This window comes from Bombina bombina, chromosome 2 (assembly GCF_027579735.1).
Source record: "Bombina bombina isolate aBomBom1 chromosome 2, aBomBom1.pri, whole genome shotgun sequence".
Lineage (NCBI taxonomy): Eukaryota > Metazoa > Chordata > Amphibia > Anura > Bombinatoridae > Bombina > Bombina bombina.
In genome coordinates, this window is record NC_069500.1 from 609,393,139 (window position 1) to 609,412,285 (window position 19,147).

The following is a 19,147-nucleotide window of genomic DNA, read 5'->3' on the forward strand; positions in this document are numbered from 1 at the left end:
AAACAAAATGTTTTTTTTGCACTATAATTGTATTAGCAAGCATGCTTCTAGTTAAAACTATCACTATTTCAGCTGCATATGCACATATGGTATGAGTGCCCCATGCATCCAAATCCAGACACCTGAGCTGTGATGCAAATGGAGCCATCAGTGACACAATTACATGCCACTACTGACTGTTTTAGCAGCTTAGTGTTTGACCATTAAATACAGATTAAATACAGTAGAATGACATAATTAACAATCGCATAATTAAAAGACAATGCGATAACACTTTTTCTGAATTTCAAATAAGCAGTAGATTTTCTTTCTGACAAATTATTTCCCCCCCATTTGTCGGTCCCTGTATCATGTGACTGCCGTTAGCCAATCACAGACTAGTATACGTACACTCAGTTAACTTGTGCACATGCTCAGTAGGAGCAATTTGATAAGGGAAGTAAATTGGAAAGACTTTTAAAACTGCATGCTCTTTCTGAATCATACAAGTCTAATTTGCAGTTAACACTTGATATCATTTGTGCGCACTATACCAGCTGAATTTAATGATTATTTTGAATTCATTTTTACTGTTACAAATGTAAACACACCCATTGTACTGTATTGTTTACATGCTAAAATAAAAATAAAGGAGGGATGTTTTATTTTTAACATTTTGCTATAAGTGCTTTTTGATTGATTCAATTTATTAAAAATTAAAATGGTGTGTTTGGATTTTAATCAATCAATTGATTATTTATGTTTGTTTTTGTATATGAAAATGCTGCTTTTGTTATTTGAAACCACAACCGACTAAAATTGGTTAAGCTTGCAGGGAAATCAGATTTCTTTTATTTTTTTATCACTTTCTGTAAACACCTGCTCCTTTATATTATCTACGTCTTTATACCAAACCCAATACTTCAACAATCTAATTAACATTGAATAACTTCTCCTAGCAACAGGCAAAGTCAGGCAATATAAAGGTAAATATAAAGGTAAATGTGTAGGGTGCACTGTCCATTTAACCTGGACAGTTATAAGTTACACATGCTGCAGTACTAGTCATGTTCCTCCCATCACACCCTAAAGCCCGTAGCTGTCCAGACTAACATGGCAGAGGTGGCCACCTTAAGGGCTAAATTACAAGTGGATTGCTAATTAGTTGCGCGCCCATAAACGGGCAAATTCATCTGTTTACAAGCGCGTGATAAATAACCAGCCATTACAAGTAGCTGGTTATTGCTACCATGAACTCACAGTAGCAATTAGCGCTCAGAAAATTAGCCAGAGATCAGACCTCTGGTTAATTTTCACAATTACCCCCAATTGCCCCCAAAATTTAGTGCAATGTGTTTTTTAAAAAATAAAAAGTGTAGCATATATTTTTTTTTAATTTATAACTGCAGGAGGCAGTTGTAAGCAGGTAAAAGTGGCCGGTGTGGGTTGTTAAAGAAAAAAACGGCACTGAAAAGTCTTTGGGAACTGTGGGTTCCCTGTAAATATATATGTACTGTATATATTCATATACGTATATATTTATATTTGCTGCCCATTGCTGCGTGCCTTACCCCCTTTGCTGTGCTGGTTCTCATGCCGTATCTCACAGCATAAGAACAAGGCTCCCATTGGAGCCTATGGAAGTGCGCGCGCTCTCATGAGGGCAATGATTCTGAACAATGCAAACGCGAGGTCACATTCGCATTGCACCTCACTTGTAATACCAGTGCAGAGCAAATATCGCTTTTGCAGAAGCAAAATTTTGCCCTCAATTTGTAATCTAGCCCAAGTATGAGACTTTAAATAACCAGCTTTAGCTCTAAAGGTAGCTGGATTTAAAAAGACAGTTTTGAATGAGTGTAAAGTTTGTTATGTAGATATCTGACTTGCTAGACTTCTAGAAGCATTTTTTAATAAGCAAGTCAGTTGTAAAGGATGGATTTATGATTTTACAATTAAATTGCATTTAGAGAAAAAGCTGACTTGGAGTTTTCTCTTCAGATCAAACTTGGTGCATACTGGCATAACTGTCAATATGCTATAATCTTTACTATCACATAGAACTAATCAGACCATATTTAAAAGGACACTGAACCCAAATTTTTTCTTTTGTGATTCAGATAGAGCATGCAATTTTAAGCAACTTTCTAATTTACTCCTATTAGCAATTTTTCTTCGTTCTCTTGCTATCTTTATTTGAAAAAGAAGGCATCTGAGCTTTTTTTATGGTTCAGGACTCTGGACAGCACATTTTTATTGGTGGATGAATTTATCCACCAATTAGCAAGGACAACCCAGGTTGCTCACCAAAAATGGGCCGGCATCTAAACTTACATTCTTGCATTTCAAATAAAGATAGCAAGAGAATGAAGAAAAATTGATAATAGGAGTAAATTAGAAAGTTGCTTAAAATGTCATGCTCTATCTGAATCACGGAAGAAAAAAATTGGGTTCAGTGTCCCTTTAAGAAGAGATAAGTCATGTATGAGCCATAGGCGTGCACAGCAGATTTCATTAGGGCGTGCACCCAGAGATTTTTTTAGGTGACAAAATAATTGAAAAGAAAGAATATTAATTTTAATCCATTATAATGAAAATAAAACCAGAGAAAACAAAGCTTTAAAGGAAGAACTTTACTTGAAGATACATACTCAACAAATATGGCACAAAATACCAACATTTCCTAGTAGTGTTAACCAGGCACACAAAATGAGTATAAATGGTAAACCAGAGAACTCCAACCCTCTACATGCAGGCTGTCTGCTGCAGGGAGTCAGTAACTGCCAGGGGCACTAAGATATTGCCTCCTTGTGTTGCTGAGGTTTCTGACATCATGCTGAAAACTAAATTAAGGTAAACAGGCTATTTGTAAACAATTTAATACACTCCAGCAGGGAATATGGATCAAATGGGACACATTAAAGGGGAGACCATTATACACCACAATTTCTCTTGAACAGAACCTAGTCAACCATTAAAGGGACAGTCTACACCAAAATTGTTATTGTTGAAAAAGATAGATAATGTCTTTACTTACCCATTACCCAGTTTTGCACAACCAACATTGTTATATTAATATACTTTATAACATTTAAACCTCTAAATGTCTGCTTGTTTCTAATCCACTATAGACAGCCTCTTATCACAAGCTTTTTTATTTGCTTTTCACAACAGGGGACTGCTAGTTCATGTGGGCCATATAAATAACAGTGTGCTCACATCCATGAAGTTGTGCACAGCACAGCACTAATTGAATAAAATGCAAGTTAATAGATAATAAATAAAAAGTCATGTGATCAGGGAGCTGTTAGAAGAGGCTTCGGTACAAGATAGTCTCGGAGGTAAAAACTATAATAATATAACTGTGTTGGTTATGGAAGACTGGGGGGTGGGTAATAAAGGGATTATATTTCTTTTTTTAAAATAAGAATTTTGGAGTTGACTGTCCCTTTAAACGTTTAATATACAAGGTTCCTTCTGGCCAATGAGGAATACAAGTTCGCTGCGCACCTGAGAAAATAAAAATGAGGTAAGTACAATTTGGTGTAAATTTGTGCTGCAGAAGGAGTAAATTTGCAGAATCATTAGTCACTGAATATTGTTTAGAGTTTAGGGAAAGGGAAAGAGAAAGACTAGAGGACAACGTGAGATCTGGCTTAGACCATTCTGTTATTTTTGTTTAGTTGTTAACCCCTGCGACGTGTTTGGTTACTCAAATTTATACTCCTGTGCTAGTGCAGCAGAGAATCCAGCCAATATTAAATACCTATCCTTGCAATACAAATCGGACTTGATGTTTAACCCTTATGAATGAGTCGATGACATCTTCACATAGAGGAAGAATTTGTTTAAAAATAGAGGTCCTATAAAATAGAGCTTTTAGCTTTACCCCAGAAAGTTTCATTAAAGTGTAAGCTTCTAGATGTTGCTGTCCTGATAGTTTTGTGGATGATGGATATAGGAGGACATTAAAGGGGAATGGAAACAATGTGGTACTAAAGCCTAATGTCAATCCCAGGTGCTGCACAGGACTGACAGTGAATTCTGAGAATTCTTGATAAATGTACTGAGTCATTTGCTTAAGAAGTGTCACATTTTAAACCAGATGTGCTCTCCCAAACAAAAGTTGTCTCATTCCTTGTGTCACTTTTAGGACACTACACAGTACAAATGACAAATCACTAAGGGTATGCCCGGCGCTTATATAGAACCCTATCATATTAAACTGTGCTCTTTACCCATGTGCCAGTGATAATTAGAAAAAACAAAACTGGCAGCTGTGGGAAATCATTTCTTTCTAAAACGGGAAAGTTTCATTCTCTAACATTGTAAATGGTCGTTCAGAGATTATAGATTATTTATTTATGAAACTACCTACATGTTTTATTTGCAGCAATAAAAGCAAAATGCATAATAGTGTTATGTAGGGTGATTAACAAGATAGAGTGTCTGTTGGATGTAGCTGTAGACAGCAGTGTAACTATTATAGAATTTTTTAAAGGGACAGTCAACTGAAAAAAATGTATTTTCTAAAAAGATAGATAATCCCTTTATTACCCATTCCTCAGTTTTGCACAACCAGCACAGTTATATTAATATACTTTTTACCTCTGTGATTACCTTGTATCTAACCCTTTTCTGACAGCCCCATGATCACATGGCTTATTTATTTATTATCTATCTACTTGCATGTTATCCAATTATTGCAGTGTCTGCCACAACCCAATGGGCTTTAGCTCAATGTTATCAATATGGCCAACATGAACTAGCTGTATACTGTTGTGAAAAGCAAATAAAAAAGCATGTGATAAGAGGCTGTCTGTAGAAACAGGCAGAAATTTAGAGGTTTAAAGGTTTTAAAGTATATTAATATAACAATATTGTTTGTGCAAAGCTGGGGAATGGGTAGTAAGGCATTATCTGTCTTTTTAAACATTAAAGGGACACTGTACCCAATAAATTTCTTTCATGATTCAGATTGAGCATGAAATTTTAAGCAACTTTCAAATTTACTCCTATTTACAAATTTTCTTCATTCTCTTCGTATCTTTATTTGAAATGCAAGAATGTAAGTTTAGATGGCAGCCCGTATTTGGTGAACAACCTGGGTTGTCCTTGCTGATTGGTGGATAAATTCATCCACCAATAAAAAAGTGCTGTCCAGAGTACTGAAACAAAAAAAAAAGCTTAGATGCCTTCTTTTTCAAATAATGATAGCAAGAAAACGAAGAAAAATTGATAATAGGAGTAAATTAGAAAGTTGCTTAAAATTGCATGCTCTTTCTGAATTACAAAATAAAAAATTGGGCACAGTGTCCCTTTAAGAATTTTAGTGTTGACTGTTCCTTTAACTTGAAATCATATGTTTGTAAATAATAATGCAATCATATTATCACTTTAATTCTATATAAAATATATTATCAAATGTATACTATAAGCTGTAAGACTATTGCCTCTATTGTTATCTTTTATGTGTCCAGGAATAACACAGAAGCTAATTTTATGATAGCACAGGAGCAATGCAAAACTCAGACTGATAAAGGAGGTTTACTAAACGTGTGTATAAGCGAACTTCGCTATTGATAATGTTGGTCTAGGTTTCTTGTGTTCCATTAAGGGTCCCTATTTGTCACAATCCCAAGGCTATTCAATTGATATATTTCCGTTTCTATAAAAACATACTTGTGCTAACCAGACCCTTATTGGTTTTGTTCAGTTATTCAAACAATCCATATTAAAGGGGTTAAGTAAAAATGTAGTTTTTTTGTCATCCATTGTACCTGATCAGTTGAGAATTGATAAAAACAAAGGATTCGTGGACATCATTCCTCTGGGCTACAGAGAAATGACTTTATGAGAACAAGAAGTCACTGAATGATCACAGGTGTAACCTATGAATTAGACCACATCAAAGTTACTGAGGGTCTTGCAAGATTTTGTTTTATTAACTCATGAAATCTGTTGCGACAGCATTAAATCTAGGGGAAATAATGAGATCAAAATCTGATAAGTGAGAACAACAAATGCCCCTGAGCTGGGCAGAGTTTAATCAGTAAACTATATTTGTTTAAATTGTTCCAGCCCCAGGAGTAAAAACACGGTACTTCTCTTTACATATACATGTTTACGGTTGTCTTTATGGCTAAACCGGTTATGCTCTTGATCTGCAGATATACAAAAAATAATAAATAAATAACAAAGGAAACTCTATGTCAAATAAACCAAAAAGTATTGGTTTTGAAATAGCAGTCAAGGAGTTAACCTATAAAATAATAAAATAAATATATAGAGATGAGTATTGTAAAATTGTATTTATATATATATATATATATATATATATATATATATATATATATATATATATATATACACACACGCATTTGTCTATCTCTTCAGATCTCTAGCTATACATAAATATTATGCTGATAATGTAAATGATAATGATTTTATACAAAAAAAACATCTTTAGGTTGGAATATTGCCTGAAAGCTTAATCTGTACACACTGTTGGCCATAAATAAAGGATTAAAAAAATAAAAAAATTAAAGGAATATTGCCTGAAAGTGAATCTACGAAATTAAATCCAGTAAAAACGTGCACTTTCCTAATGCAAATCTCTATACAGGATAGGATGTTATGATTACCATTACAAACTGTTTGTTTACTGCTACCTTATGTCAATATTGTGAATTTCACTGCGCTTTATTACTTGTGTAAATGAACCACTTCCTTATGTATAAAGGCTGATCTGTGTAATTCTGGGAATACATTTTAATGTATATTTAACCACTAACATTAAACACGTATCAGTCTTTACAAATAAAATATCTTAGCCCTCATTATTACCAATGTTGCATTAGATATTTCTATACACTGACCTTGGAATTGCTAGATATAATATTAGAAGAGATATTTTGAGTAATATTTGAAAAGGCTCCTGATGTGTTATCTCTGCCACTATAACCACCATGCAATTAAATATAATTTGCTGTCAGTATTTAAACCTCACTTGTGCTAGATGAGCTCTTACAAGCAAAAGCACAGAAGTTGATGGATAGTAACCTGACTCATTATACTGTCATTTGTCTAGGCTTTGTATCTAATGTCTGCTTGTGGCTAAGCTCCAGCATACTGTCAAATCAGAAAGATTGCTAGAATGTACTGAGGGACATGTTTGGAAGTCATGGGGTTAAATGAGTGACCAGTTAGCTCTGCATAGCTCAGGAACACAAGTTTACCGTACACAAACAAACACTTTAGGGTGAAAACTTTTCTCTTTTAGGTAAAGATTATCTAAACTAATTCTAGTCTTAAGAATGCAGGTCTGTTTATTTATTTTAAACTTTATAAGAAGAGAAAAACAATTCATTCACCCTTTATCTGTCAACTTGTTTTGCTGACAGATGTCTTACTGATGGTCATCAGAGTGTGAATTTGCATGTGATTGACCTGAATGAACTATTTGTACTTTGACAGTAGAATATATATATATATATATATATATATATATATATATATATATATATATATATATATATATATATATATATATATATATATATATATATATATATATATATATATATCCTATAATAGATTTATTTACAATGTATTATATATAAATATTCTCTTCAATAGTTATGTTTTAAGAAGTATTAGAGATAGAAAGTATAAAACAATGTATGCATTAATTTAAACTGATTCCATTTTTTCTTTAGGGCAGTTTGCATATTTTTATGTAAATAATATATATAACATTGAATATCGAACTAAACGATAAAGCAAATATGTAAAATATGTGCTGAATATATATATATAAATAAAATAAAGTAAAATAAAGTAATATTTAAACAATTAATAAGAAAAATAAGTTATTATTATTATTATTTATAATAATAATAATAATAATGATAATAATACAAAAACGGATTTATATTAAATATAACAACAACAAAAAAACACAACTATTCTATATAGTATGTAATTATTTTATATTATTATTATTATTATATTTGTCTTTAACCTGCAATACAGAGTTTATTATGCAATCACTTTAGCTTGTTATTGTTGCAAAACGATTTATTTAAACGGATCTACCGTTTTAGTAAAGTATTCAGAAGATTGTTTTTATAGGATTTGCTAACATAACGTGTTTTATTTGCTAATACGGATTTTCCTGTTTTTTCTGTTGCTCCTTGTTGTCTCCTTGTGTTCCTCTTGTGTCTTGCAATCTAGGAGCTTGTTTACAATACAAGGGATAATCTGCACATTACATTGCACCAAGCTTTCATGTGCATTACTAAAAACACACAAACATTCAAGATGCTGAGAGATAAACCTGAATGTTGTGTTTTGTTAATGAAGCTGCAGAATATCCCCACTATAATAAAGTGGCCATCGTATCTGCGCAGTAGTGACCAGCAGGGGGCGTGGATTGATCGTTGATCTGTGGAGCGCGCTTTGGCCAATCAGAGCTGATCAATCGTTCACTTTAGCCAATGAGCGCTCAGAACCGCTCATTTGTGAGCTAAAAAATGCAGAGGCATTCACTATAGTGGATGTCCCAGGGAGCTATTAAAGCGTGCAGAGATAGTGCTGGTTATCAGCAGACAACTGGCCACAAGACAGATCTCACCCCTGTCACTGTGCGGCCTAACTCCTCTTGCAAGTGGATAAGGGAATTGCTACTTGGATTTACCATCAGCAGATCAGCCTTGAACACAAACAATATACAAAGAAGCTTACAGGGGATACGTTTTTATATTTCCTCGTAGATTGTCTTCCCAGCTGTCTGAGCTTGTTTTGTGGACACTCAGTGAATGGGCACAACTACCCTCTGACCTGCTGCTGCAATACCTGGTATGTGTATTAGCTCTGAAAATATTATATACTAAATCACGTAAAGCGCGTATGCATATTATAATATTCATTGCTGATAGATATAGATATATAGACAGATTCCATTCGATAGATGGATAGATATGGACAAATATAGATAGATGATAGATAGATATATACATACAGATAGCTAGATAGATAGAGTTGATATATATATATATATATATATATATATATATATATATATATATATATATATATATATATATATATATAGATACATACACACACACACACATATATATATATATATAGACAGACAAATAGATAAATACTTAGATAAATACATAGATAGATTTATTTGATCACACTGTGTGAATATACAGGCATTTTTTCACTACCTTATTGGGATTAATTTAGAGGGAACAATTGCAGAAATTAAAGGGGACAGAGTTACTATCTTTATTCACATTTAGAGAGAGTCTGCTTATTAATGTTAAATTGATTATATTTAATTCAATTGTAATACAATTTAGTTTCTCATTTGATTAAGTACTTAACAAATATCTTGTGAAATAATAATGTGAATTCTGTATTCCATTTACAAGAGAATATATAGTAATGCACCTGTAGTTTTTGTAAATGGAATCATTGATTAATATAGGGAATGTTTAGCCATTGACAGATTGTAAATAAATATCCCATAAATCGTTTAACGCTTTTTTTTAGCATGTTTGTAAAATATATAATACTGGGTTATTATCATAGCATCCCTGTAGAACTATTTACATACACGAAATTAATAGCGTTTTATTTTTTAACCCCCCCACCCGCAAAACAAAAATACTTCCAAATTTTATATATAAATTTGACAAATTACTAAAGCTCAGAAACCATAAAATAAAGTAAATTCGATATTATTATAATAGTATGGATAAAACACGAATTCATATGATACTTATAATAATAATGGTAGACATGGAGAGATGGTTTAGATAGATAGATAATAGATAGATATAGATACATATATTACAAATAGAGAGATTAGATAGATTACGATATGATATATTAGATAGATAGATAAAATATATTAGATAGCAAGCTAGAATAGATAGATGATAGATTACAGATAGATGGATAGATTACAGATAGATAGATAGATAGATAGATAGATACATAGATAGATTACAGATAGATTAGATAGATTACAGATAGATAGATAGATAGATAGATAGATAGATAGATAGATAGATACATAGATAGATTACAGATAGATGGATAGATTACAGATAGATAGATAGATAGATAGATAGATACATAGATAGATTACAGATAGATTAGATAGATTACAGATAGATAGATACGGATAGATAGATTGATAGGTAGATAGATAAGATATATTAGATAGCTAGCTAGAATAGATAGATGATAGATATATGATAGATAGATTACAGATAGATAGACAGATAGATTACAGATAGATAGGTAGATATATAGATAGATAGACAGATAGATATATATATTAGATAGATTACAGATAGATAGACAGATAGATAGATAGATAGATTACAGATAGATAGATTAGATGGATTACAGATAGATAAATAGATATATAATATATATTAGATAGATTACAGATAGATATATTAGATAAATTACAGATAGATAAATAGATAGATAAGATATATTAGATATATAGATTACAGATAGATAGATAGATAGATAGATAGATAGATAGATAGATAGATAGATAGATAGATAGATAGATAGATTACATATAGATATGCTATCATGTGTTTTTGGAGTCATTGAACAAATACATTTTGTATTTTTATATTTGAAACGTAGTGTTTTTTATTTTAAATTTAATTTCTGTCATCAACATTCCAATACTTTATAAAAATGCATCTTGCCATTGCTATATAATATTGATGAACTGTTTGATCTTGAGTATAATGTGTATATATATATATATATATATATATATATATATATATATATATATATATATATATATATATATATATATATATATATATATATATAATATCTGTATGAATTCTCCAGCATTACTAAAGCGTTGTGTTGTTCCTGCAGTGAAGCAAAAGTCTCCAGAGCTATCAGTTGAGAGCCTCAGCTGTACTGGGGCTCAGAGGGCACCGACTAGAGATGTATGAGGTGCAGGCAACAGCCCTTCCATCCTCCTCCCCCATCTCCTCTTCTCCCCATTCATCCTACTCCTCATCTCTAGCTGGGGACTCAGAGATAGACGTGGAGAGCCTGGAGCTGGAGGGCTATGAGCAAACTGAGATCTGCAGATCAGGGGACCCAGGGGAGGATGATGAAGAAGACGAGGAACAAGAGGGGACCCCAACTAGCAAACCAGAGAAGCCAGCAGAGAAAGGCGCGGAGCAGAGGAAGCTCAGTAGGACTCCCAAGTGTGCCAGATGCAGGAACCATGGGGTAGTGTCCTGCCTGAAGGGGCACAAGCGCTTTTGCCGCTGGAGAGACTGTCAGTGTGCCAACTGTCTGCTGGTGGTGGAAAGGCAGAGAGTCATGGCAGCCCAGGTGGCACTCAGGAGACAGCAGGCTACTGAGGTGAGTGCAACTTAGGCTAATGTAGGTGGGTGACACAACTGTGGGCAAATCTGTCTTATCAACATATAAATCCTTAGCAAACTACATACTGATACATATAACTGAGGCCAGTGCACTGCTGTAGTCAATTGTAATGTGCAACTAAAGGGTTTGATTAAATATTTTTAATACAAAATATTTATTTCCAAGACTGCCTTGTTGTTTGCTTATGGACAGTTTTGACTTCCCTGGTCACGCCATTAGCAATAATTGGTCTATAGAAAGAAAAACTATTGTAAAGACCAAAATTATTTGTCACCCACTCTGAGTAAAATAACATTCCACAGATGGGATTTTGTGGTCATCAAATGTGTCCTATGAACTGAGAGCTTAAAAGAGAGTAAACCATTGATTGTCAATAATTTTCCAGCTTTAGGTTTGTTGTATACACAGAGATTTATTACCACATCATTTACTTATTGTGTACTTAGATTACATTTGTTAATCATGAAGTCATGTTTGTCATGTTTGTCATGTTTGTCATGTTTGACAGCTCGGGTCTAATTGGTCAGTCAGACACTTGACCAGTAATAATCTCCCTGCTTGTTAGAGTTTCACACGTGATGCTGTTTCCTGTGTTTTGTTGTAAATTCTGCACCATTAAAAAAGCTTTAAAGCATCTCATTAAATACAAATAGCATTTGTCAAGATACAATGCAACTGTTACACTATTTAAACAGAGAATCAAACAGGTAACATATTATTTGTAACAAATACATGATACATGCAGAACCACTACACACATTTGGTGTATTGTTATGATAATATCAGCAGATCTATATAGTTATAAACCTGAATCTTACGATAACAGGTTGTTATCTATTCTGCCATAAGTAAATACCAATTAATAACTATTAAAAAATGTGTGTGTATTTGTAGGACCATATACTTTTCCTATTTATATACATCAGAAGCTCAGCCTTTTACTCTTCAGTATAACTAAATGTGCATTCAAAGACTAATTAAATCATATTATTGTATATTTCTCTACCACTCCCACATGAAAAATGTTCTATTTTGTACTTGTTTCCCTGCCCATCAGTTGCAGATGTCCTGGTTCTCATTTCAGTCTGGAGAGATGGTTTCAAGAGAATCCCAGACCATAGTAGTTTACTCCTGTTTTTTCTAACACAGAAATGTTAAACAGCTTCTGAGAAAAATAAGCGCCCTTTGTTTTTTATCTAAACATCACAATGGAGTGAAACTGTTTTATGTTGAAACTCATAAATATCCACTTGTACCTTTTTTATTTTATTGTGTTTACAACAGGTTAAAGAACTTGTTTCCTGTTCATTTTACCATTAGTTTATATTTTAAACAAAACCTTTCTGTAAATTAGATGATTTTGCAGAATGTTTTGGTAAACTCTCAAACAGGAACAAATATTATTCCAAAACAGTTTTGCCTCATTGCTTACCTGTACAAACTGTTTGTTTCTTGTAGGATAAGAAAGGTCTCTCAGGAAAACAAAATATTGCGGAGAGAAAAACAGTTTATCAGAGGCATATAAGGACACCAAGCTTGCTGGCCAAAAGCATTCTGGAAGGTAAAAATGTCTAAAATCATCTGGTTTTTTTGTTATTAAAATATCAGTTTCCAAAAATATGAATACATTGTATCAACAATATTGTAATACAAGTGTTTGTGTATCTGAGAAATACATTTTGTTGAATAACTATTAGTTTACTCCCACTAAATAAACATTCATTTTTTTATTCACATTTCATTCTGTGTACCTAATTCTATTAATGGGATCATATTGTCTTTTGACTTTTCTTACCCTTCACAATAATTGATGCGCTAAATTGCAAAAGACGTATTGTTCAATGTAAACATGGTCTAATTGGGTGTTTGTTTATGATATTGCAAAACCTAAGTAATTATAATGTTTTTTAGTCTTATCCAATGAGATAGAATTTCAAACACACACATACTAGAACTAGTACCCCCCTGGGACATTTATTTCTTCAGTACCACAATACCAGATATTATTTAAATGAATATATATATATAAAATCTAAGTTCTTACCCTGGAAAATAATTTAAAATCTGCAAAGGAAAATGTTTTAATGCTACAGTTTCCAAGACAACATTCAATAATGCCTATTTACAATTTTAAGAAATATACATCTTAAATGTTCATAGTCGGTATAAACATTTTTTTTTTTAAATTGTGTCTCTGAGCTTGTGAATGGGTATTATAAAAACAATAATAGTGGTATCCCTTTTGCATTTGTTATTTAAGGAATTCTGTCTAGTTTAAACTAAGGGTACAAACTGTTACTGTCTAACCATGAGGATAAAATTAGATTCAGATAGAATTAATTCCCAGAAATCATAATATATTGCTAGAAATGACAGATTCTTGTAAAGTAAATAGTCATTTTTTGAGATACAACAAACTCTTTTTGTTCTTTTATGAAAAATCAAGTAGGTTATTATACAATCCCATGCACCCATAAAGCAAATGTCACAACTGTTGTTAAATGTGTCTTTGTTTCCACCCTTATGTGATAAAATTTACAATTGAAGTTATAGACAAATGATTCAGCAAAAAAAGAGCAACTTATTAGCGTTTTAAACCAGTCATACAAATATTAGAGGCGATTATGTCTTGAAAATAAATATAGTTACACAATTAGATTTGAAAGACAGCAAACACAAACAGCATTTATTTGCATTTTTATTTCACTTACAAATGAACTGGCAACCTATCTCTTGTACAAACATGCTGTCAGGATTGACAAACAAATGTTGTTGTCTTTTAACATTAGACAGCATCGCACATTTGCTATGAATAAGTTGTCATAGGTTTTCTAAAGTCACATTGCTAACGTATTGTAACTGCAATGCTGATGTTCTGTAGCTTGACATCTTACCTTATCTCCTCTGCTTATCACTTTCTATATTTCTGCTAAGTATATTATTCCACTTTCCTTCTCTACCTTAACTGTCTTTTCTTTTCTTCTAGTTTCTGCGAGTTTCTTCTCATCTGTAATGACTCTAGGAAATAATATTATCATCATACCTAGGTATACAGCTCCACAGCTTAACATACAGTGGCTTAGAACAGACACCATATATAAACAACAAGACATTTACATTTGTTTTTGAATTTTGCATAAATATTATTTATGGAGATTGCATTTCAATTGATATATATTGATAACAAAAGGTATTTTTTTTTTATATATATATTTTAAATTAATTTTGTAGTGTAGGACAGAGTAATACATATGTTTATTTGCGAATAAATAACAGCAGAACGTAATAGGTAGATATGTTTGACGAGTATTTTTTAAACTAAACATCACCTACTTTAGAGGCATTTTGTTTACATATATGTTAAAATGTTTGTGTTTATGTGAAAGTGTGAAATTCCATACAACTAATAGCTGATGTCTTGTGATTTCAGGCTACAGGCCAGTCCCAGCAGATTCCTACATAACAGGCAATCCCACCTTACCAGCCCCTGTCAGCGACAGGATGAGGAAAAGAAGGGCATTTGCAGATAAGGAACTAGAGAACATAATGCTGGAAAGGGAGTTTAAGGAGAGGGAGATGCTTGAAGCTACTCAGACTGCCAGTCTCTTCCTACCAAATCGTATGGTTCACTCATCCGATTACAATAACTACAAAACTGCCTATAGGCCCTCACAGGTGGAGGCCCCAAACAAAGAGTTCTGCAATTTCCTTCCTACATGCCTTGATCTCACCATGCAGTATTCAGGATCAGGGAATGTAGAACTTATTTCTTCCAATGTCAGTGTGGCCACGACATACAGACAGTACCCAATGCCACCCAGGTTTTTGGTATGGCCCAAAAGTGGCCCTATCAGTGATGCTCTTCTTTATCAGCAATGCCTATTAAACGCCACAGCAATGCAAGCGATGAAGCCAGCATCGCACTGGGACTCAAAAAACAACCAAGTCATGGAGGGTCAGGTTCCAGATCATGATTTAGTGCCCCCCAAAATGGAAACCCCAGTCCTACATCCTCACTCAGGGCAAATTGAACTTCGCAACCTTCCACAGGACAGTGGAGAAAGATCTGCATTCTCCCCACCAAAAAGGACATACTCTCAGATTTCTAACAAGGACCATATTATCAACCCTACTGATAACCTAATAAGTAAACTTAGTAAAGACGTTAAACAGCCATTGTCACTGAAATATAATCCCTTCCACTCCTTATTTCAACACGCACAGCTGGATAAGTCACTGCCAGAAATGAAAACCAAGGAACTCTACGAGGAACAATCAAAGACATTTAAAGAATGTTCTTCCAAAGAAAATCAAAAGTACAAATTCACCATTGACCGATGCAACAAGGACCTATTCTTAGCAAAGGAAACTGGAAGTAAAATTTCAGCTAACGATCCCTTGCCATTTTCTGTAGAGTCCATTCTTAAGAGACCCTCAACCACAGTATCACGTTCTAATCAGTAAGTGGACTTCCATGTGTGGCTACTGGTTTCTACTCTTGAAGACATTATCTAGTATCCACCCTGAACGTTTGCACTGGGACGTTCGGTTGTAGATGACAGTTTAATAATATGTATATAAATATATTTGCATGATGTTTAACTCTTGTATAATTTATATTTAAATTTAAAATATATGATCTGCATATGTGAATTGTAAAGTATTTGAATGTATAACTATATAAATATATATAATAAATGAAGACGTAAAATATTCTGAAGTATTTTGAGTATAATATATGCAGAAATGTGTACATATGTACAAGTGTGTGTCTGTATATATATCTATATATCAGTTCTATGAGTGTATCCACACTCCTATGACATTTACCTAGGTGCTCACTTGTGCATAGCAACAACAATAATTAAACTGCAACATTCTCTGGATTTATTTTTCATAAATTTCAGACACTTTTATTGACTTTTCGAGGATATTCTATCAGTTTGATACCTCACAATCAACACCAGCTCACTATTATATAACACCTTTCTTCGATATTCTATCCTCTTCTTCAGGTTTTGGAAAAAAGGATAGCATATCCTCTAAACGTCAATAAAAGTATTTGGATGAAATGTATGGAAATCCTGAGAGTGCTGCAGTTGTGTGTGTGTGTATATATATATATATATATATACGATTCTGTACAAACATCTTTTAATATACAACTGAAAGAACACGCAATCTATATTTTTGGAATTGATTTTGTATATATATATATATATATATATATATATATATATATATATATATATATATATATATATATATATATATATATATATATATATATATATATATATACACACACATATAATAGATTGCGTGTTCTTGCAGTTTTATATTGAAAGATGTTTATATATAATAATCTCTTATTGTTGGAACCCAAAATCTAACACCTATATATATTAGCTGTTTGTCCAGTTACATTATTGAAATCTATGAGTATTAAAACGTTATAATATGAACTGTCCATGAAGGCAAAGGACATGTCAGTTATATGAAAGTGTCAACTAAAAGTTATTTTGTGCATATAAAAGGTTTAGGTAAAGTAAAGCTGGTAAAATATATTGAGACTAGCAGAAATTGAAAGTTTGTGAACACAGATACAATAGAATCCTAACAAGAATGCAATTTTTTTTAAAATTTCTTTTCTGAAGCAAAAAAAAAAATCTATTTTAAACTACAATGCATTTTAAAAATGTTACCTTTTTGGTAAATCAAAGAAATCATTTATAGGTCCCTTTAACTCTTGTGGTGGATAATTATCTGAATATATCTTCTGAAATGGTTTAGGGATGTTGCTTGTATTTAACCTCTTCTGGAAATTTCAGAGAAAAACATGCCAAAAGTACCGAATAATTTTTCTTTAGCATTTTTGCTATCACTTCTTTTAAACAGAAATAGAGCTTTTTTTATTTTTTATTTTGCTATGAAAACTATATATATATATATACACAGTATATCTACAAACACACACACACACATACATATATATATATATATATATATATATATATACACACATATATATAACCCAAGGTATTGATCTAGGCCCATTTTGGTATATTTGATGCCACTATTTGGGAACCAAATACAATCATATAAAAAAAAAAACATTTTCACAAACTTCATGTTTCTCACTGAAATTATTTTCACTCAACTACTGCAGTCATAAGGGAAATGGTTGTAAAAGCTTCTCTGTGATCCCCTTTGTTCATAAATAGCAGAAATGCATTTCTTTTTGGCAATTAGAAGGTGACACACTGTAGCTATGCCCCACACTTTTGAAATTCCTGGCAGTGAAGGGGTTAATAAGTTAGCTTGTAGGGTACATTTTTTCTGCAGCTCTCTTCCAACTCTGGGCGATCACCACTATTTTAGGTACTGGCAGACAGTCTGCAGATTAGGGGTTTTATTTAAAAAATAATCCCTACACGTTGGCGTGTAGTCCACCATAGAAATTAATGGAACTCACTGGAAAGAGAAGATTTGATGTGGATAGTAAAGTTAGCAGGGAGCAAAGGGCATACAAATTAAATAATGCAGTCAATAAAGATCAAATTACTCTATTTTCAGTGGTTGGTATTTTACAGTCACCTCCATTTTCTATTAGGCAAATATGTGTTTTGCATACATTGACACAATCTTGAAACCTTTCAGTTTGCAAAAAAAACAACAGTGTGGCTGCAGGGGGAAATGATTGTCAGAGCTGGCAAAGAAATTTCAGCTAAACCTGTGGAGCGCCTGTTCATCTTACTAGCAGTGGCGGGAAACTGATTTAACAAGAAGAATGTCGTATTATAAATGTGATTTTCACTGCGGTTTTTGCATGTGCAGTGTAGTATTTCCCCTGTGCAGGTTAAATACTTTTTTTTTCCTTTGTAATTTTAATACAAACTGTAATTTTTCCTTAAAATACACATTTTTTCCTGAACAATTTCATTACAGTTTTTAATGCGATTAAACGTAATTTTTTTTAATGCGTATTATATCTTATTTATTCATTTTATTAGATTTTTAACCCCTTAATGACCAACGCCATACAGGTTACCGTTCTGGTCATTTAGCCCTTAAAGACCAACGCAATATTCTGTACAGCTGCTGTTTCCTGGGCTGTTAGCGCACCTGTCTCTCCTCTGTCAGTGAGACTGCACTATTTCTTTATGCCTCAGAAGTGAGGCTGTGCAGAAATAGCGTAATGGAGGACACTCCATGCTAGGGATTGCAGGGACAGGGGTGCATCCATTCCTGAGATACACTCTGCAATTATCTCATGCTGCTATTGGAAGCCTGCATGTGAGGCTAGCTAGTAGCAGTACAGTAACTGTCAAAAATGACAGTTATTGTGTATACAATCACTGCCAGGCACAGTCACAATAACTGTATACTTAAAATGAAGCCTAGATAAAAACATACCACAATGCATGCTGGTATCAGGTTCAGTGGCCAATCACTCGATGACTCAAAAGTGAGGCCTTCTAGTGATGCACAAAAATATAGCTTATGGTCATGTGATCACTGTGACAGCCAGTCACAATGATCACATGTAAAAAATGACAAGGCATTGGTTCACATTTATTTTAATAGTGGGTTTTATATACTGTATTTTTAAATACATTTTATTTTAATACAGTTTCCTTTTAATAATTTTATTTTAATAAATGTTTTTTTTGTGTGTTTTCTTTTACCCCTAAATTTTGTTTTCTTC

The 19,147-nt window shown here is 32.9% G+C and overlaps 1 protein-coding gene across 2 annotated transcripts; it reads left to right on the forward strand.

The window, feature by feature from the left end:
- The first annotated feature begins 8,547 nt into the window (after positions 1-8,547).
- Positions 8,548-16,152, forward strand: DMRT2 (doublesex and mab-3 related transcription factor 2). Of its 2 annotated transcripts, XM_053700608.1 has the most exons (4): positions 8,548-8,838; positions 10,915-11,415; positions 12,898-13,000; positions 14,870-16,152. In XM_053700608.1, exons 2-4 carry the CDS (start codon positions 10,987-10,989, stop codon positions 15,901-15,903), a joined length of 1,566 nt encoding a protein of 521 aa, XP_053556583.1. In that variant the 5' UTR covers positions 8,548-8,838; positions 10,915-10,986; the 3' UTR covers positions 15,904-16,152. The 2 variants fall into 2 exon arrangements, with proteins under 2 accessions (XP_053556583.1, XP_053556584.1); XM_053700609.1 differs by lacking the exons at positions 8,548-8,838; positions 10,915-11,415; positions 12,898-13,000 and adding an exon at positions 14,424-14,486.
- The last annotated feature ends 2,995 nt before the right edge of the window (positions 16,153-19,147 follow it).